Here is a 20,140-nt window from a genome sequence, read left to right as displayed (position 1 = left end):
GGAGAAGCGCTCGTGTGACCAAGTGGGCTTTGCTCTCCTGGTACCGTCAGGGACTGAGCCCTGTCCCCATGTCCCCCCCGGGGGAGGGACTGGCTGGTGACACCCCTGGGCTGCAGGAACAGGCAGCGTGGGGACCGTCCCCCCTAACCTGCCCCCTCTCCCCCAGCTGCGTGTTCGACACCCTTCATGCCGGGGAAGCTGAGGAGGAGCGGAAGGGGGGTGCTGGAGAAGCGGTGGCAGAGCCTGGAGGAGAGGGGCAGCGAGGGCGCCCGACTGGGGCACCCCGTGCTCGCCAGGTGAGCCTCACCTCCCACCAGTCCCGCGCGGCCGTGCCCCCCGGGTGCTCTTGCCGGTGTGAGAGGGCACGATGCCCACGCATGTGCACAGCCGGGTCTGCGGCAGCCCCGCGGCTCACCCCTGCCTGCTGCTTCCCGCCAGATCCCAAACCTGTGACCCTTCCTTCGGCAATGAGACAGAGCAGGCTGTGGCGGCCGCGGGCGGGCAGGGACACCCGTCCCCGTCGGTGAGTCTCGGAGCACCGGGGCCCAGGAGGGGGGACCCCAGCCCCAGCGCCGCGGTCCCAGCGGGATGCTCTCTGCGGGGCGGGTGCTGAGGGAGGGCCCGTCCTGGTTTCGTGGCAGAAGTGACAACGGAGCGGGGGGCTGCGGGGTGCCCGTGGTGCCAGGGCTCTGCCCGGAGCACCACGCTGTGCCGGCCCCATGCCCCGGCCTCCCCCGCAGCTGAGCAAGCGTGCCACCAGCTACCGTAAAGCCTTCGGGGAGCTTGCCGAGCGGGAAGAGCTGCTGGCCTGTTTCTCCTGCGCCTGGCAGAGAGAGGTGCCCTACCACGGCCGCCTCTACATCTCCTCCCGCCACCTCTGCTTCCACTCCAGCCTCCTGCTCAAGGACATCAAGGTGGGCTGGGGGCGGGGGCGGGGCCAGTGGGCACGGGCAGCAGACAGGGACACGGTGACACTGCCTGTCCCCCCCGGCGCAGGTGGTGGTCCCTGTCGCCTCCATCTCAGCCCTCAAGAAGACCAACACGGCGCTCCTGGTGCCCAACGCGCTCAGCATCCGCACGGCCGAGGGGGAGAAGGTGAGAGTGCGGAGGGGGAAGGTGCTGGGGGGCAGCTCAGCCCAGGGCTATTTGGGGTGTCCTGGACGCCGCGGCCGGGGGGCTCTGGGCTGTGGCCCAGGGATCAGCTCTGGTGCAAATCCTCCCGCTCCCCGGCAGTTCCTCTTCGTGTCACTGCACCAGCGGGAGGCCACGTACCAGCTCCTGAAGTCGGTCTGCAAACACCTGCAGGTATGCGCGGTGCCGGACCGGGCGCCGGGCACGGGGGGGGCTCTGTCCCCCCTGTTGCAGGGCCGTGGGCGTGGCCGGCACCTCCCCAGCATCCCCCTTCATCTCTCCTTGTCCAGGACAATGGCTGGAGCCCTCTGGCCTCTCTGAGCAACGAAGAAATCCTTAGGAAGCCTCTGGTAAGGCTTGGAAATGGTTGGCAGGAGGATTTCGGCAGAGGGACCCCGGCCCCCTGGACCGGGATGGGGACAGATGCAGTGGCCGCAGCCTACACTGCGTGGGTGCCTGCCCCCCGGGAAGGCTTTCGGGGGGAAACTTGGAGTTGAAAAGCCCCAGCCCGGGGCAGCTCAGACCCCAGGACCCTCTGGGCTCCCTCCTCGGGGCTGGCATGAGTCCCATCGGGTCCCACCCGTGTCCCCATGGCCGTGGGGCAGGTGCCTTGGGGACATGCACCACGACCGGGGCTTGTCCTCTTTCAGACCTCGAGCCAGTCTGACCTGGAGCAGAGCACCCCGGAGCCCGAGAGCCTCCAGGAGCCGCTGGGTGAGTGACTGCCCTGCAGCCCGCGCCCCCCTCGCACGCTCGGAGCCCTGCTTGTGCAAGCGTGCGTGTCCTCACCCGCGTTTCTGCCCCACTGATGGCTCCTGGGCTCTGCTCCCCCTCCCCAGCCACGCATGGTCCGGGAGGGACCACGCAGCCCTTGGCCACCTAAACAGCATCTCCCGCAGCACTGGGGAGGGCATGATCAGCTCCTTGTGGCCCAGTGTGCCCCGCTGGGTCCCCAGGAACCCCCCAGTCCCCTCCTGGGGGAGGTCCTGGGGCACTCATCCAATGTCTCCCGGTTGCACGCAGATGGGCCAAGCCCGACACCAAGGCAAGTGGAGGAGGAGGATGAAGAGGCAGCGGTGCTGGCTCTGAGCAGCGGTGAGTGGGTGCCCTTGGCAAAGCCACGCGGCCTCTGGGGTGGGTCAGGGGGCCCTGGGGAGGCGGATGCTGCTGGGGCTTGACCCCAGGGCTGGCCCCCGGCACTGAGCAGAGCCGACCATGGGGGCCGGGCTGGGGTTCTCAGCAGCCCCAGCACTGACACTGCCTCATCCTGGCAGGGGGACCCCACACTGCGCTACGGGCCCGGACCACTGTGCAGCTGAGCCCCCTCAACACCATCATCCTCATCTACCTGCTGCTGTGAGTTCCCAGGACCCGCTCATGCACCTCTGGGCTTCGGAACATCCCCCGGGTCCCCGCTGCACCCCAGCACACGCAGGCTCTCCAGCATGGCACTGGCAGCCCGGGGTTCCCCCACTCCCCCTTGGGCACCCACACTGGCCCGGCCACCGCGTCCCCAGGGCGAGCGCAGAGGAGCCTGGCCACAGTGCTGTTCCTGCCCCGTCCCCCCCGGGCTGTGACCCCCGTGCCTGACGCTGGCCTGTCCCCCAGGATGGTGGCCCTGCTGCTGTCCTCGGGGTACATTGGTCTGCGCATCGTGGAGCTGGAGCAGCAGCTGGCGTCCGTGGGGGCTTGGCCCGACCTCAACCTGTTGCACCAGTGAGTGATGGGGGCTGGGGGCCCCTCTGTCCCCAGCGCAGCAGGGACCCCCCCCACCCTGCCTCCCCCTCCCCAGGTACAAGAAGACATGAGGCCAGCAAGGACCCAGCTGTCACGGGGGCACCAGCCTCAGCCCCAGCCGGGGCCACAGGCTCCGGGGCTGCTCCGAGCCCTTCCTCTGCCGCTCGGGGAGCAGCTGGGGGCTCCATCACCAAGTGCCTTCCAGACCCCCCAATATACTGGGGAGCACACCCAGGCTGTGGGGCTCCATCTCGCTCCCCCCACGTCTCCCCACCCTGAGCAGCAGCAGGAGGAACCCGGGCAGCTCCCAGGGGGCAAAGAGAAGCGCACAAGGGCTGGCTGGGGTCAGGCACCCACCCCCCACCCGTCCCCAGCCCTCCCTGCCAAGGGGGGTGGCAGGCAGAGAGGGGCCCGGTGCCGGGCAAGGCAGGGACAAAGGGATGGACTATTTTATGAATAAAGACGTGACACCTCTCTGGGGGTGCTCTGGGGGGGGCCCACGTTGCCCCTTCCCCAAGGACATGCAGTGGCCTTATTCCTTGGGACAAGTGAAGGGAGGCTGTGAGCTCCCTGACCCCAGGCAGGATTTGGGGGGCTGTGGTGGACAGCACATAGCAGCACCCTGCCAGGCCAGATGCCACAGGACAAGCACCAACCCGTTCCCCCACTCTGCCACCCCCCATCCCCTCTCTGCTCCCCAGGAACGGGCCAGGACGGCAGCAGGACCAGTGGCTTTTACTGGCGGGTGGAGGGCTGGTGGTGGAGGAGGCTCCAGGTGCTGATGTCCCGGGTGGTGAGGGGGGGGCGGCAGAAGGAGAGCGCAGGGACATACCCTGAGCCACCCCCCAGCGCCCTGGGGCTCTGGCTGCGGGTGACAACTGGGAAGCAAAGGGGAAGGGGGTGAGAGGGGGCGCAGCCGGGGGCCCCAGGGCCCTGCAGCCAGCCAGGCCCCCCAGCTCTTACCATACTCCTTCCCCAGGATGGGTCTCTCCTGCCAGAGGAAGGGTCCCCAGCGGGTGCAGGATCCCAGGTATGCGGCAGGGACGATGGGGTCCCACCAGGCCACCTCCCGCAGGCGCTGGGCGTAAGCTGGGGGTGGGGAGCAGAGCTGGGGAGGGGCACAGCAGGACCTGCACCCTGCAGCAGGGTCCTCCCAGCCCAAAGCCCTTAAGCTCAACCCCATCCTGGTCTGGCTGAGGGGCCCTGGGGCTTCCCAAGGTGGGGAACCGAGGCACTGACAGCTCCTTGCCCCACTATTTTCTCCTCCCAGTTCCCTGTGCCATCCCTCCCCCAACCTCCCCCACCCCAGCCCCCCCCAGCCCAGCTCTGTACCTGGGGGCAGGGGATCCTGCCCGCCCTGGACAGTGTGGGCCCGCTGCCAGCGGCGGTGGGCGATGCCAGAAGCAAGGGTGTGCCAGGGGTCCTCCGCCTCCTCGTCCACGCCGCTCAGCCCCGTGGACCAGCTCTGCCCCACAGCATCCCAGCCCATGGGGGTGGTCTTCCAGCGCACGGCCTGCTTCAGCAGGGGGGCCTGGCGCGGCCCCCACAGCGTTACATACTGGTCGCTGGGGGTGGAGGGAGATGTCAGGGCTTCGTGCCCCCACCGGCAGAGCCCCAGGGCTCAAGCAGGGCAGGAGACACGGTTGTGGGGGGTGCAGGGCCACGCACCACTTGCGGGATGTCCTTAAAGGCAGCGGGGGGCTGGAGGGGGGGCTGGGGACCCTCCCAGCTGGTGGGACTGAGCCAGCGAGGTCAGCAGAAGAGCTGCCACATCCCCCCACAGCCAGATCCCCGCTGGCAGCCCTCCCTCCTCCACCCCAGGGAAACTGAGGCACAGCCAGGCTGGAGAGGCCGTGGCACAGGGCCCCGGCTCACGGGGAAGGGGCAGGGGTTTTTCCTCCCCAGGGGAGGGTCCCACCTGTACAGGGGCAGCGGGACCTCGGTCTCAAGGGTGCTCTGCAGGACCCAGGGTCTGTGCTCCCCCAGCTCCATGCCCGGCGCTGCCCACGGCCTCGCCGCAGCTGCCCCGGAACGAACAAGTGCCGGAATCGGCACCCGGCAACGGCTCCACACCAAGTTGGGGGGAGGCCGTGGGGGGCTGCACCAGGGCAGGGGCACCTTTGATCCCTCCCTGCCCTGCAGAGGGGAACAGGGGCAGGGCAGGGAGGGCTGGGGCTGCGCCTCCCTGCTTCTCCAGCAGCAGGAAGCAAACACGAGCGGGCAGGCGGGAGCAATAAACCGCAGGCAAGACCTGCGCTGAGAAACTGCTGCCTCCAGAGCCAGGGGCAGCTGCTGCGGGGACCCCGGGGCCTTTGAACCCGGGGGGGCAGCTCCAGAGTGCCCGGGGACTTGCTGCACCCCTCACCTCACCGTAGAAAAGCGAAGCGGAGCCACCAAGCCCAAGAGACTTAAATTCACAACTTGTTTAATGCCAGTTAGATTGCTTTACATGGAAAAGTTACAACACTCTCTCTTTTTTTTTTCCCCCCACCATACGATGCCTTATATATAACAATGCCACAAGGTCGCCGACTCTATCACACAAACTCTGGGAGGACCCTTTGCTCAACGCGCCTGCACAGTTCAGTGCTCACAGGTCACAGACCGAAAACACAAGCTTGCGTTAGCTTTGCTCTTCCCCCCGTTTAACGCGCCGCAGCACGCTCCAGCCAGCCGACAGCGTCGCACCGCTCGCCTACAGGAGCCGAGGCACACGCGCACACCCAACACACACTCTCGCAGTGGAAGACCTGCGGAGAGCACTTCTGGGAACTCCACTCCTGCCTCGGCAGCTGCAAGCAGGGTGGGGGAAGGAGTTTGTGCCATGCTTTAACAGCTAAGTCAATCTGAACAGCTCGTTCTCGCCGTGCTCGTTAGCCAACGCGCTCAGCTGCAGACCAGCCATGGCTTGGAAATCACTAGCCCTCCTTGCCAAGCACGATGAGAGAAGTCATGATGAGCCAACCTGCTCCCAAGGCAGCCCCAAAGGAAGAAAAGTGAGAGATGTGGTTTGTGAAAGTCCCCAGCAAGAGAGGAGCACGATGCGGGGACAGAGCGACGCGGGGCTGTCCCCCCCGCAGCATCCCAGAGAGCACCGAGCTGGGACGCAGCACGAGCTGCGCGTGCCCAGACGGCGCTGCCCACCGCCCCAGCAGCTCCTGGGACTCCTCTGGGGAAAGCACCCATGTCGCAGGGCGAGAGGCAAACCCGCCCTTCCATCCGCCATCCCTGCAGGAGCCCGGGGCAGCGGGGACCCCAGCAGCGCCACGCTCGCCCCATGCACCCCGTGCTCCGGCTGGGCTGCCCGGCTCCCTCCTCCTGCTCCAGAATGGGCACAAACCAGTGTGAAACCACTCCACGGCCGAGACCTCGTGTGTGCCCCCACCCCACCCATCTGTTTTTTCCTGGAGGAGAAAGCAGCGTCTCCTGGGGGTCTCCATGTCGGCATTTACGCAGGAGACAATCCACAACAGACAGGAAAATCCGCAGCAGCAGCTACCAACCACCTCCACCCCTGGTGTGAACACCCCCCGCCCCGGGCTCTGCTGCCCGACACGGTGGTATCACGCAGGACAGACCCCCGTGACAGACCACGTCTTGCTGCCAGTGGCCTTTCACTTCAAACCTGCTTGCCAACTTAATGATCTGACTTAATTTTAACAACTCCTCGGTGCTTTGTGGTGGTCCTTCCACATGATGAAATTTAACAGTGAATGTAAAAGCAACAAGAAAGGGGCTGGGAGGCCATCGGATGATTTTTAAACCAAGTCCTGTGCTCCTGCAGCAAGAGCTACAATAAAGTAGTTGTGTTGAAACCACGTTTCAGAAATTACGTGGAAATTCCATTTCAGAGGCAAGTGAGGCCGTAAGACAACAATGCGGCTGCCAGTTCGGGCTTTGGAGACTCCGTGCTGCCAGCCTGCTGAGGAGCAGCGAGCTCCCGGCACACGCGCTCCTCACGAGTGCCTCGACGTACCTGCGACACGCAGAGGTAGCGCCAAGAGCCTGATCCAGGCTCTGGTGTAACAGCACACGTGGTCACGGCTGCAGTGAACAGAACGGCACCTCGCTGCCCTTGGCCGTCCCAGCCCTCCTACACCTCAGAAGCTCACCCTAAGGATACCGGTGGCACTGGGGAGAGACAATCATATTCCTACTGCCAGCCCTACAGCCTGGTTTCAGGGAAAGGGGGCGGGAGGAGGAGAAAAAAGAGAGAAAAGTATTGCCTATGCAGTCTACAGAGAACAGGTCAAGGTCTATATACACAGCCAGGAAAATCCAAACGAGAACAGGAAACAGCACTCGCATCCCAGTGCGCTGGAGAGGGCACGAGGCAGGCAGGAGCCGGGTGCAGGGCAGGGAGAGCATTGGCACATGTACAAAGTAAGACAGGAACAGGCTGCTGCAAGCATAACAGCTTCTCTTTAAATTAAAAGCAACACATACACACACGTGCTTTGCATCACATCCCACGGCACTCATCACACAGGCTCCGAACACACAAGCAGGCACTCTCTTCCCATACAACTTAAAAAAAAAAACCAACAAAAAAATCAACAACAGGTCCCTGGCTTTGACTTGGAGATAAAAAAAGCAACGCTTCTTCCTTGCTTTAGAAAGAGAACCCCCCCTTGCCCAGACATGGTGTTTCCCCCCTTCCAGCCAGAAGAGGCCATGCTCTCTCCAAAAAAACAGATCCACATGAGTTGTTTTGTTTCTCAGACACATCTCAACTGCTTTTGTCCTCAGGAAGACTCCAGAGCAACCAGCCTGCCACAAATGGCACTGTGGGAAGCGCCACATGCGTGGTGGTTGTTGGTTGGGTTTTCTTTGCTTTCTTTCTTTTTTTTTTTTTTTTTTTTTTAAAGCCATTGTTTTTCCTTTCTGTTAACTAAAAGGATCAGCCCAGAACATGCAATAGCAATTTCAGAACTTTCTGAATGTGCTCCCTCTGAGGTGGAGCCTCTTCAAGTCTCCTCCAAAGTTTAGAGCCCAAAAATGTATTTGTTTGAAGGCAGCTGTCAAGCTTGCCAAAAATCAAGCTATCTTACAGGAGAGATTGTATCAAGTACTACAGTACCTATTTGGAAAAAAAAAAGAAAAAAAAGGAAAATAAGCAGTTCTCCAGTTTCTTCATGTAATGGGGATGCCAGGCTATAAACAATGCCCTTAGGTAATCAGAGAGGCTAACGCCCAGCCTGGAGTTTAGCCCCCTTGCACCCGTTGTACTGAACAAGTCTGGCTGGCTCCTACCTCCAGAGACGTCCGTCCGAGGACAGGGGACCCAGAGCAGCATGTTAAACCCGTTCCCGCAGAGGCAAGGACACTCTCATCTCTCCCAAGAGGGGACAACACAGCAGCTGGGATGGCCTTGGTCCGGTCTCAGTGGTCCATGTCAAACGTGTTTTCTCCAGTATACAACACGGGGGTTGGAGGATGCTGGTTTAACATTTCTCTTGTACCCGTTTCCCTTTATGAAGGATGAATCCGTAAACCTTTGGCAGTTCCCTCCCCTCCCCAACCCCCGCCCAAATACTGCCCAGCGTGGTTCACAAGCACGTATTTAATTAGCATCTCTTGGGTCCGTCCTCCAGTCCCACTGGCACTCCCTCCCCTTCTGGCTGATCGTTTGGGGTTCCATGCACACCAAGGTAGTGGTTTTATCCTGGTATGTCAGGCTGTAGTCTCCTGGGTCCAGTATATGGGGTTTATCGTATCCTGGTGAAGAGGTTGAGAACAGATACAGACTCCTGACAAGAAAAGACAAAGCAGGTGCTAAGTACTCCCCAGTTGTGCTGCAGCGTTACTCCATGCGCTTTTGTTGGGTTTTTTCTTGTTGCTGTTGGTTTTTTTGGTTTTGGGTTTGTTTTTTTTTTTGTTTTTTTTTTTTAAACAAAGCAACTGCTAATCTGGTGAGGTATCTCCAGCTCAGGGCATGATCTGAGCTCACCGTTCAAAGTCCAATACCATAAATATTCCCATGGTTTTTTTCCAACTGATAACAAGGAGCATGGCAGGCAAGCGTGCCATTCCCACAGCTTGCAGGAAGCTGTACCCCGAGCCGTCAGAAACCAGGGGGACACCCCGCAGCGAGCAACGCTAGCTCCCCGCAGCTCATTCCTCAAGATCTCTCTGCCGTTCCCCACCGCCTCTGCCAGACATCCAGAGAAGCTCCCGGAGCATCTGGCACAACCCGCTTCCAGCGATGGCGCGCTGCCAGCGGCAGCGCCCACAGCCCCATTTCCATCCAAGCCACCATTTCAAGCAGTTTCGTAAGGGGCTGGGGGATAACCCCCTCTGAGGACCGGGTCAGTTCACAGCAGCACGCCAGCAGGGAAGATGTGGGCTCAGGGTGAGCTCCCTGAAACGCTGCTGTGTTCAGAGCCCTGTAACAGCCAGGAGAAGGATGTTCTGTCACACTGCCTTGGGCTCGCAGAGGCAACCTTTTATTTCATCCAATGACTACAAATCCCTTTATATCTCAGCAAAGTTTAGCCCTTCACCGCATCCAGCCCTCGATCTGCAGGATATGGTGAAGAGATCAGAGGCAAGGCAGCAGAACAGAGCAAACTTGGACTGAATTCACCCCAAAGGCTGAGCCTCCTGCAGGACACAGCTGCAGCCATCCACACAATGCACCCTTACCTTTGTCGAGCGAGTTTTACTGAAGACGTTCCAGAAGCGCAAGGTTTCATCTCCAGCTCCTGTAACTATGGCCTCCCCATCAGGGGACATTGCCTAAGGCCAAGAGAGCGCAACCTTTAGCATCTGTTACATTTTTGAGGTTGAAAACAAATCTTCATTGGAATGCACGAGAGAGATTTAACTCTCCTTCCTACTTGGCTGGCAGTGAGAAACCAAACAACTACCTCTGCTTTCATGCGCCTTATTCAGTCTCAGCAGGTGCCAACTGGAGCACTTGCATCTTACTTTTGCAGCTATGGAAGACATGGGTGGAATTATCATAAAAAGGATTCCTGTGTTAAGAAATCCAAGCCATTTGTAATTGAGGCTATTCCTCCCCGGATTATAAATATGTGTTAAGGCAGGAAGTGTGATATGACTGGCATTTGCCAACTCTATTAGTCACTTACATTGGAATCTACCTCACAAAACAGTACAGCATATTTATCATCTCTGTTATGAATCTGCCGAAAGCCCTACGTAACCGTAACAAAGCAGGTACGAGATCAATGGGGATTAACTGCACCGAGTATTTTAATGACAAATTAGGAGGTCTGAAAGCATCAAATTCTTCCCCTGCTGGCAGTCACCAGTGAAAAAGTGTACAAGTCTTAAGGGAACAAGAAGAGATGCTTGTGCTTCCTCAGAAGAGTTTTGGCAGGCTTTGCTATTCATTAATAAAGCCTCACATTTCCATAGCAGCAAATCAAAGTATCCCTTGCAGGCAAGGAAACCAGATACAGAGCGTTTTTCATTGCTTGTAGGGCAGCATTCATATCTCCACCTAGACTACAGGCAGCTTACAGTGCCACTGGCACTGCGGCTTTGGGTCTCATCTCAGCACATGCGCAGCCAGAGAAGCAGCTACAGAAGTTTTCAGAGACATGGCCATCGCTTACCAGATATAAGACTCGGTACGAGTGCCCTGTTAGCTTTGCTACTTGAGTTAACGAGGGGTACTTCCAGACGAGGATCTGGTTCTGCGAGTATCCGTGGGTACTCACCTGAAAGGGGAGAGAGAAATAGGCATCGCGCTTCCTAACACAAGCCAGCTCAGCAGCCAGAGTGCCAGGGAGGAACTTACCAGCTCATTGGCATGTTTTGACCAGGCCAGGTTGCACACTTGCGACCCAGTGTCAATGCACTGCAAAGGCTGCCCGGTGAGCGTGTTCCAGAAGCGTATGCAGCGGTCAGCTGTCCCACCGCCGGAGGCGAGGAGTCCGTGCTGGTGGGGAGACCAGGCGATAGCTTTTACTGCTGCAAGATGCTCTGTGTATTGTTGGACAGGACTCAGGCTGGAGTGATTCCAGACAAGAAGCTGGCAGAAAGGAGAGACGTGATCAAACTTGCGCTGCAGTCATGTGTCCCCAACACCCACAAGCCACAGTGTTGCGCTGGGACTGATGAGGGTAGTTAGGCAACCAGATGATTTCACACAGCTCTGCCCAAGCGCATGCAGCTCCACTCTGCACTCGCAGCTCTGAAGGCAGTCCCACCCTGCCACCACACTCAACTGAGGCCGAAGGAAGCTAAGAGTCCTTAAGTTAAGCTTATGAAGCCAAAGACAGCGTCACTGAACGTGACCTCAAACCCTTCTTTTGTTTTTATGGCTGTATTATTCCAGAACGCATTTAGAAACATGTTCAAGTTCATTAGAAGTTATTCTGAGCAGGAGGAACTCGGTACAACCATGCTGTCACACAGACACTGGGCAAATTCACTACCTAGCAACCCGCTCCAAAGGGCTCTGAACACTGCTTCTCCATAACAGATGCTTCTTCCATATGGCGCTCAGTGAACTACAAGCCTGCGTTATAGGTATTAGAACTTATATAGTTCTAAACTCAGTTTCCTTCTGCATACATAAACATTATTGCAACAAACTTGACTATACGCTACCTAAACAAAGTCAGGAAGTACAGCTTAGCAGTAGCTTTGTTGAACTCAAACCCCTGAGTCAAGCTATAGATTTAATTAGCCAAATACAGAAGCAAAATTAAATTTGCCTTTTTGATTTTATTAGAGAGGGGAGACTGAGTAGAAGCTTAGCATGATTTATGTTTGGACACCGTCCAACAACCGAAACAAAAGCCCTTTTCAGAGAGGCTGAATATCCTTGAAGAAAGGGGGTCTGACATTTCTTGGTGCAGGTCTGGAGACATTGAGCTTCACATGACTCCTTGGAAGTACTATACCTTATTATCATTCCCTCCAGAGGCCAGGAGCTGGTGGTCCGTAGACCATTTGAGCCCACAGACCTCCTGCCTGTGGCCCTGGAGCCGCCGCTCGGACTGTAGGGGTGGGGTGCGGATGTCCCGCTGAAGGATCATCCTGTCTCGACTCCCAGAAGACAGCTGGTCTGCATTCCATGCCAAGGCACCTGTAACGCAGGCAGAGCATACGAGTATGTTGTGGGAGTCCTGCAGGAACAGGTAGGGAGAACACAGCCACCACAGTTGCCAAGGTTTAAAAAAAAATAAAAAATCAGTGCTTAAGGACCTCCCTTACATCCACTGTCTGGAGTCCTAGAATAGTGTACAAAGAAAGACTGACCGGCACAAACTTACTGAAGGTATCACTAATCCCATTTCACAGTGCAGTAAACAACAGAAATAGAACTCAGAAGGTGCCTTGACTTCCCAAATCTCACTCCAGCATTCAGATTCAAAACGCCTCTGAGCAAAAAAAATAAAAAAACCCTCCCCACAGAATAAGGGAACTGGAAATCTCAGTGTAAAGCAGCCTGCCTGCAGGGCTGAAACCGGAAGCCAGTGGCAGTGAAAAAAGATGTTGTAACCAAACCTAAAATGCCTCAGACACAGAGGAAACACCTGCTGCAATATTCAAACCCCACCACACCCAAGATCAGAACACCACAATTACTAGATGATAATATTTTGAAGACTGCTCAAGACATAGCAGGGGATAAATATCAATTCTGGTACTTCTTGAGTTCTGCTATTTCAAGCAGATCCTTCGCTTACAAGGAAAAGGTTCAATCATGAAGAAACATGTGAAACCTCTGCCTCCCACCTCCTTACCGACTCTGGCTGTGTGCCCCTCTAGCATGGAGAGCTTTTTTCCTGCAGCTGCATCCCAGATCTGTACAAAGCCCTTGTGAGTGCCAACGGCTACCAAGTTCCCCTAGACAAACATACAACCATGATCAGTAAAGCCAGTAAGTAAAGACAGACATAAAACAAAAGCTAGATGCTGAGGAAAAGATTTGAGATAAATCCCACAAGATGGAGGGCATCCAGAGTTCTTCCATCTTACATCTTTTCCCTATTGAGAGGGCCAAGCAGCCTGGCTGGAATATATTTTTTGTAACATTTTATTGTCCAGAGCTGGAGAAGCGAACTCTTTCTCCCTCCCACACCTCTTAGCAAATGCCTCGAGAACCTCAAGATACAAGAGGTTGCTCTCTATCCCCTCTTATTTAGCAGAGAAAAATAGTGCAGACAGGAAAACACATTTGATTTGTGATGCCTACAGGGAGTTTGGGGAAATACAGGTTTTAACAAGAAGTTAAACCTGTGAGGAAGAGCTGTATGGCTATAATGATAGTGTCTAATTACAAGCATTTCAGCTGTCATTGTTGACAATGTTACACTGACCCGTTCTGACCAGCCCACAGATGTTACGGAATCTCCTTCCACAGAGAGATCACACAGTCGGGTTACCTTCAAAGTAGGACAGAATGGAATAAGAAACACTTGTTATTGTCATGCTACACTACTAGCTGTCTCACAAACCAGTACCTAGTTTGGGACAGCGCATTACAAGTGCTGAATCCCTCACACAGCACGTTCCATAGCTCTGAAAGATGCTATGGCTGGAAAAGACCTACAGCAACAGGCACTTCATTCTCCAGACACTGATGATCATGTACCTGGCTAGTGCAAGCACTCCATAGGTAAACACAAGTCCCAAGGCCAACGCTGAGGACGTTAAGAGAGGACCAGTCCACCAGGTTCAGGTAGAAGTCATCCTGCAGCTCTGGGGCATCCAGCACTTTGAAAGGAATCTTTGAGATTTTCCGAGTTGGTTTTCGAGGTGATCTTAGCAGCTTCTGACTGTTTACAAAAACAGATATAAAAACAGCTACAGGATCCTACACATCACAGCAGATGGTAGACACAGATGTAGCCGCTCTTTAAAGCATACCTGCATTTCTATAGAAATGCACAAAGAGGCCGCAAAATTCTTTCCAGCAGGTAAGACTGGAAGGCATTAGGTTCCACTTCTATAAAGGAGCTAGGGAGCAAAAGGGTAAACTGACTACTGAAAGTTGGCCAAGACATATTAAGTATCCAGGCAGGTTGGGCACCTGCAGAAATTCTTAGAACTTGACTGTCCCTACTTATCTCCCCAGATTTCCAAAACCAATTCACACAGCAATTTTGGGTGCCTTAGAAAGAAGCCCTAGAGAACCTCACTGAATCCCCTGTCCCAACCCTTCCCTTCTCAGTCTGTGGAGAATCACTATTACCTCTTGTTGCTGACAGGAGACAGGGAATACGGTGAGACCTCGTTGCCATCATCTGGACTGGAGCGTTTTGTGCTGAGCGAATACTGCATAAAGAAAACACATCTAGTAAGAACCCCAGCATGCCCAAGACCTAGGGGATCACTCGCAACACGCACTGATGCCTGACGCCTAGCTAACTCCAACACCCACAGCCAGATTTTCCAGACTTTTCAGTTCCTCCCTCTCCCAGGTGCTCCAGAACCATACAAAAAACCTCAAGTCCAAAAGCTTGATTTGGTCATTTACCACACTGTCCAAAAAAGCTTGGTTCCAACTCAGCTTCCCTGCCAGTACAGAAATAGGAAGTACGGAGCCTGCTGCACATACTTATGTTCTCTTTACAGGCTACCAAATTTTGTTATCAACTTATAGTTGGCTTGACTAAGATAAGCCTATCTTAGTCAAGCCACAACACTAACTTGCACTAGCAGCTCGGCAGACTGCGTGCTTTGTTCCGTGTTGCACGTGTGCAACCTCCATTGGTTTTAATGCAAAGTAACCAACTTACAGTGAAGAGAGACTTCTTCTCCGGGGTGGACGGCTGCAGCCTCCTGTCTTCCGTCTGTGGGTCTTGCACCTTCTCAATCCCTGCTCCTAAGAGTTCGTTCTTCAGCAAGGCAGAGTAAGCAAGGCCATCTGTGAACCCAAACGAGCGCTTAGGCAGAGAACTCGGAAGCAGCAAACAGCTCTGCAGGGAGTGGCAGGATCACGTCTGCCTGACCTGTACGTTCATGGGGCCTCTTAACAAGCCTGGGGCCCCAGTTTGGAATCAAGATTAGCAGCAAGCTCCCCCTCCTTCCACTCCACGCCATGGAAAGTGCTTCCATGGCACAATAAATCAAGGGATACAAATAGCCTCTCGCTTCCCAGACACTCGTCAGAAGCCTATTGAGGTGACCTGGTATTCACTCTCGTGATGTGGGCATTCCCTAAAACACCAGCATGAGTTTTTGCATAAGCACGAAAGTGCCAGTGTTTCCTTGATTTCCAAACTCGCCAACAGTTTGAAATAAAAGCTATAGGCATGGCACAAGTGCTAGAAAGGTGGTCTCACCTTTGCCATTGTCTGACGTAGCATCCTTTGCTTTTCTGTTTTGACTTGGTGATTTTTCATTTTCCTGAAAGGGAGAAACATGCTATCACCATACAGAAACCTCATGACGTATGGTAAAGTAACAGACGAAGAAGTCTGCTGGACCACAGGGGCAGCCTGTTTGAAGACATGCATTCAAAGGAACTCTTTGGGGGCAGCAGAAGACCATGGTGCAGAAGATAAGCAGAGCAATCATGCCAGCCAGAACAAAATGCAGCATTTCCACAGTTCCAAGACTAAGCCGTAGGAGAGAGGAGCGAAACTTACATTTATTCTGTGGAAGTTGATGCTCCAGTTGGCTCCAGCTCTTGAGGGAATGAATCTGTCACCATGCTTACTAGGAGAAGACATCGGAGAATTGGAAGGCGTCAGGGTTCTTCTCATCTCTGCTACCTAAATTAAAGAATAAGAGACACACACAAGAACAAGTGTTGATCACAGCAGGGGTCTGAAAAACATCAATGAGGTCTTGTCAAAGCTGAATATGCCTAAGTAGAAGAGCCAAGCATTAGTTTATCCCCTTAACAGAACTAGTAAGCATGTCAGAGTCCAACTGTCAAAAGAAGCAATTAAACAGCCTCTTTCTCACTGCTCCTTCTCAAGCTGACATTGTCAAAGCAAACACGTGGAAAGCTGGAGTGGGGCAGACTGCTTGCAGGGTGAGCAGCAGATTCCTCAACTATAGTCACATTCTTTTTCACAGAATAATTTATGTTGGAAAGGACCCCAGCTCAGAACAGGGGTAATTTCAAAGTTACATTGAAGGTCACAGCCTCATCCGGTTGAGTTTTTAGCATCTCCAAGGACAATGAGCCCACAAGCTCCCTGTTGCAGTGTTTGGACACCCTCGCCGTGAACGTTTTTTCCTAATATGTAACTGGAATTCCACCTGTTGCAGCTTGCGTTCGTTGCCTTTAACCCTTCCACTGTGTACCTCTGAAGAGAGTCTGACTCCATTTTCTCCATAACCACCCACCAGGTAGTTGAAAGCAACAATTTCATCCCTCCTAAGCCTCATCTTCTCCAGGGTGAGCAACACAGGTCTCAGCATCTTCCTGCTCCAGCCCCGTGGCCATGTTGGTGGCCTCCGCTGGGCTTGCTCTATCTCGTCAAGCCCTACAGTTGGTTTGTTTGTTTGTTAGCCCCCAACTTTTTACTTTCCACATGTACTTATTGAGATTTTTTTACGTTCCACATGTACTTACTCAGATTATTTAGTAAAAAGGCATTACTGAGCTACGTAAAAATATCACAACTTCTTTTTGCAACCTAAACTGATTTCATATATTCACAAGCTTTGTTGAAGTCAAGTTATTTGGTTATTCCTAGAACAGCTCAGGAACTCACACTTCCTCACAGCCCAACAAAAGACTGAGGTTTGCTTCAAAGAAGTCCCATATCTTTCAAAAGCTCAAGTGAAAACAATCAAGACAAGCAAGACAGACAACAACTTAATAGTCAGACTAAGACCATTTAGCATAGCCCATTTGTACTTACACAAGGCATTGTGTTTTCATTCTGTATGTTGATTTGGCGTAGGAGACGTCTCTCATAATCCTGGTCCATAGTGGAAAGCAGAGGGGCTGGGGAGTTCAGCAGGCTCAGGAATTTATGTTCATGAAGTCCAATTAGTAATTAGTCTGCTGCAACAGACAGGGGAAGAAAAACACCAAAATATTACACCCCTTCATATAGAAGCAGCCTCTTCAGAATCTCCTAAGCCTGTTCTTTAAACTTGAGACCGCTTTTCCTTCCCAGAGCATTGGTATTAAACTTGTGTGATACAGCACAGGGCTGCTAAGGAAAGCGTTTTTCTGTGTTATTACCCTTGGATGCTGATTCACATGAGCAGGCAACCAGCATTCTGCGTCTGACAGAACCTCAGCAGGCAACCACCACAACTGGAGAAGAGACTGGGATACCTGAATCCAGCCGGTTCACGTGAACTGCAGCAGCACAGTTTAGCAAGCCTTCAGCACTCAGGCATGGAAAGACCAGGCACCTGCGGCCCATCCCACCACAGCCAGATCCATACCTCAGGCCAGAGGCACGACAGCAGCACACACCACTACGCTAAAGCTAGCTGGGATACTTTTAGCCATGTTGGAAGTATTGCGGACTTTTAGTACCACACACTGCAGGAACACAGGCAGCTATGGACTAGGTAGCCCCCCTGGGTTAACATTAAATGTCTATATGTCCCACATATTCCTCTTGGCTAGCATAAAGCTAGCTCACTTATGGCTATACAGTCTATAAGCAATGTTAAGCATCTTTCAAGCATATGTTTTAGGATAGGGCTGCTTCATAGCCTAGATTTGGCTGGCTAAATTACAACATGCATCAATAAAAAAAAAATTAGCTAACACATCTGCGAGGATATGTAGTCACAGCCCTTCTCCGAGCTCCGAAGGGCACAGACCAGCATCGTTAGTGCCCAACCTCCCCAACTCACACCTCATGCTTTGTCCACAGCTCATGTTGACACAAAAATGCCAACACCAGAAGAGACATGCCACGTTGGTCTTTCAACCCAAGATAAACATCTCCAAAGGGAAAGGTGGAATCTAACACACACGCCACACAAAAAAAATCCCCACAATACACAGACATCTGGAAGTTGTGTAGAAATGTAAAGGGGTTTTCATTTGCTGTTATTGTATAAACATTTACAGCATCTGGCCAGAGTCACGGCTACACAAATGGAGTTGCCTCAAGATACAAACTTGTGGCAAAGTCCGGGAGGCAACTGCACACAAATGGCTGTGCTGGGAGAAAGCTGTCCAGGGACAAGCTACACACTGCCACGCTCAGGGCCTGCCACGAACTGCCTTCAGCTTCCTCCGCCAGCGGGTAAGGTTTGCTGTGAAAAGGTTTACCTCCAAGAACAGAAAACCTACTCAGGGTTTACCATTAAAAATTGGAGGCAAGCTACCGAGCTAAGACATGCTGTAATCCAGCGAGATGTGATTAAGTATTGCAATGTTCTATGAAATTAGCTTGAAAGCGAGATAAAGCACACAAACGCTGGACTACAGTCATCTATTAGCTAGCAGAGCTACTTTCCTTTTATCTAAGCCGTTCGTTAGTACTGAAACTTGGACTTCTTACAAATGCTGACATGCAGAGGCCTTTTCTTCCTTGCCATTAAGCATGCCAACACTTTTACAGGAGCATCCCAAATAGATAGTGCCAAGCTGTTTCTGAGTACACCTGCTTACCTCTGCCACCTCCTCCCCCAAGATTTTTTCTTTTTTAATTTAATACATTTCTCCCATATGTTCTTTCAGAGGCAAAACTGGAGAAAGCTACCAAATTTAACAGTAATCAGCTTCCACCAAATGAAGCGAAGAGTCAGAGATGGCATTATTGTGAGTGAGAAGTTAGAAAAGTCTGTGGGGTTATTAACGAAGGAGGTTAAAAAAGTTAGTGCATCCCATGTCAAACATTCTCCCTCATTTTGTAGTTTGCTTACCACTATCCTTACCTACCCATGATCTTCCAAATCTACCTTAGAGGTTAACAGGACCTCTCAAACCAAGCATTTCAACGAAGTGCTCCCCCCGCCCTTTTTTTTTTAAAAAACACCATGAATAAGAGACATCAGCTTGCAGAACCCACACGAGGAGCGTGATCAGCTGGGGAACACCACACATTTGAAGCATCCTCCCAAAATGGCTCAGCACAGTATTCATGAGAGATCTAGATCCAGTTACATAGCAATGTGACATTTTTAATTCTGGATATGAAACACATTTGCTTTTAGAGCTTTTCATTTGAGTTCCTGTCTGTACAAATTTCGACAACAACTTCTAATCAGAAATACAGCATACACAGGGTGAACAACAGAAGAGGCTGCATAGGCAGAACGTGGCAATAATACTAATAAGCCCCAAACAACCTTTTTCAAGCTTCAGATGCTACAAAATAAAGCATCAACATAACATTAATTGTATTTGAATTACCAAGACATCTTCTACCCCCCCTTGGCCCTGTCTAAATTTGGAAATATATTCAGTTTTTACATTTAAAAGTTCTCCTGCCTTTAGTATTCTCAGAGTCTCTCACTTTCATCAGCACCTCTCATGTTTAACAATTACCCATCCAACTACCTTCCAGTTTTAAGAAGGGCACAAACGATTTCTGGAACAAAAAAGGATCAGGGATTGTTCAGCTCTTGCTCTGCTCAGGTAGGCCATGTCTTGAATTGACAAAGCCAACACAGCCTATGTTTGTTACTCCAACTTCAATACTTGCTGAAAAATCCACATAGGTACAGGCTGCCTCTCAAACGACAGAGAAACAATTTTACAAAATAACTGCATTCATTTCCCTGCCAACCCTGGCATTCTGCATGCTGGCTTATTAAAAACAGATCCATACTGAGAAAAAAAACCATTTAACTATTTGAATACGTTAAGGTTGGGTCAATAAAAAGAACAAAACGCACTTGTTCAGCACCATTACTTTGCCTAGAAGTATTGTTCTGAAAGTAACGTGAACTGTGACAAAATCCATCCAATTCAAAGACAGGACATAAGGTGCATGAAGAAAATAAAGTCAGTCAGAATACAAATTCTTCCTGAGGAATCAAAAAACTCCACCAAACCCCACCTTTCTCCTCCAAGCATAAACTACATAATTAATAACAAAATAGTATCCAAAAAGAATATGTAGCACACGTAGCTCCTCCAGATCTTTTATTTCTTCAACTAAAAGAGAACTTACAGTCCACATACTCCCAGTCCTTATGGCAAAGCCTTTCTTACTTGCTTCAGAGGAAATGGAAAACCCACCCACTTCCCACAGAGTTAGCAAGAGCCTACCCCAAACCAGAGATGCTACCTTCTCTTCAGGCCTGTATTTAATGGTACAGGTTTTGAGGTAAAAACCTGTTATTATTCAGGTGCTGAATATTTACAAGCTCTCAGGAAGAACCCCATAATTCACCAAAGGGAAAAGGA

The 20,140-nt window shown here is 52.9% G+C and overlaps 3 protein-coding genes across 4 annotated transcripts; 1 reads left to right on the top strand and 2 right to left on the bottom strand.

The window, feature by feature from the left end:
* On the top strand, positions 1–3,342 carry LOC142093709 (GRAM domain-containing protein 2A-like). 2 transcript variants are annotated; one of them, XM_075175110.1, is made up of 11 exons: positions 4–296; positions 439–523; positions 741–914; positions 997–1,095; positions 1,234–1,305; positions 1,422–1,481; positions 1,782–1,845; positions 2,155–2,226; positions 2,406–2,487; positions 2,740–2,847; positions 2,924–3,342. In XM_075175110.1, the coding sequence occupies exons 1-11, from the start codon at positions 187–189 to the stop codon at positions 2,937–2,939; spliced, it is 942 nt and encodes a 313-aa protein (XP_075031211.1). In that variant the 5' UTR covers positions 4–186; the 3' UTR covers positions 2,940–3,342. The 2 variants fall into 2 exon arrangements, with proteins under 2 accessions (XP_075031210.1, XP_075031211.1); XM_075175109.1 differs by lacking the exon at positions 2,406–2,487 and having other exon boundaries at positions 1–296.
* A 165-nt stretch (positions 3,343–3,507) lies between these two features.
* On the bottom strand, positions 3,508–4,860 carry TEKTIP1 (tektin bundle interacting protein 1). Its single transcript, XM_075175113.1, has 4 exons — positions 4,787–4,860; positions 4,201–4,433; positions 3,832–3,957; positions 3,508–3,746 (listed from the first exon to the last, which is right to left on the bottom strand). The coding sequence occupies exons 1-4, from the start codon at positions 4,858–4,860 to the stop codon at positions 3,604–3,606; spliced, it is 576 nt and encodes a 191-aa protein (XP_075031214.1). The 3' UTR covers positions 3,508–3,603.
* A 416-nt stretch (positions 4,861–5,276) lies between these two features.
* FZR1 (fizzy and cell division cycle 20 related 1) lies at positions 5,277–18,748 on the bottom strand. Its single transcript, XM_075175107.1, has 13 exons — positions 16,674–18,748; positions 15,444–15,569; positions 15,138–15,201; positions 14,592–14,719; positions 14,045–14,127; positions 13,445–13,628; positions 13,170–13,235; positions 12,594–12,696; positions 11,748–11,932; positions 10,637–10,870; positions 10,452–10,556; positions 9,514–9,606; positions 5,277–8,618 (listed from the first exon to the last, which is right to left on the bottom strand). Exons 1-13 carry the CDS (start codon positions 16,740–16,742, stop codon positions 8,577–8,579), a joined length of 1,482 nt encoding a protein of 493 aa, XP_075031208.1. The 5' UTR covers positions 16,743–18,748; the 3' UTR covers positions 5,277–8,576.
* Positions 18,749–20,140: the final 1,392 nt, after the last annotated feature.

The sequence above is a fragment of the Calonectris borealis genome, chromosome 28 (assembly GCF_964195595.1).
Source record: "Calonectris borealis chromosome 28, bCalBor7.hap1.2, whole genome shotgun sequence".
In the NCBI taxonomy this organism is placed as follows: Eukaryota; Metazoa; Chordata; class Aves; order Procellariiformes; family Procellariidae; genus Calonectris; species Calonectris borealis.
Note: the sequence above shows the minus strand (reverse complement) of the source record. Positions and strands in the feature narration are given on the sequence as shown.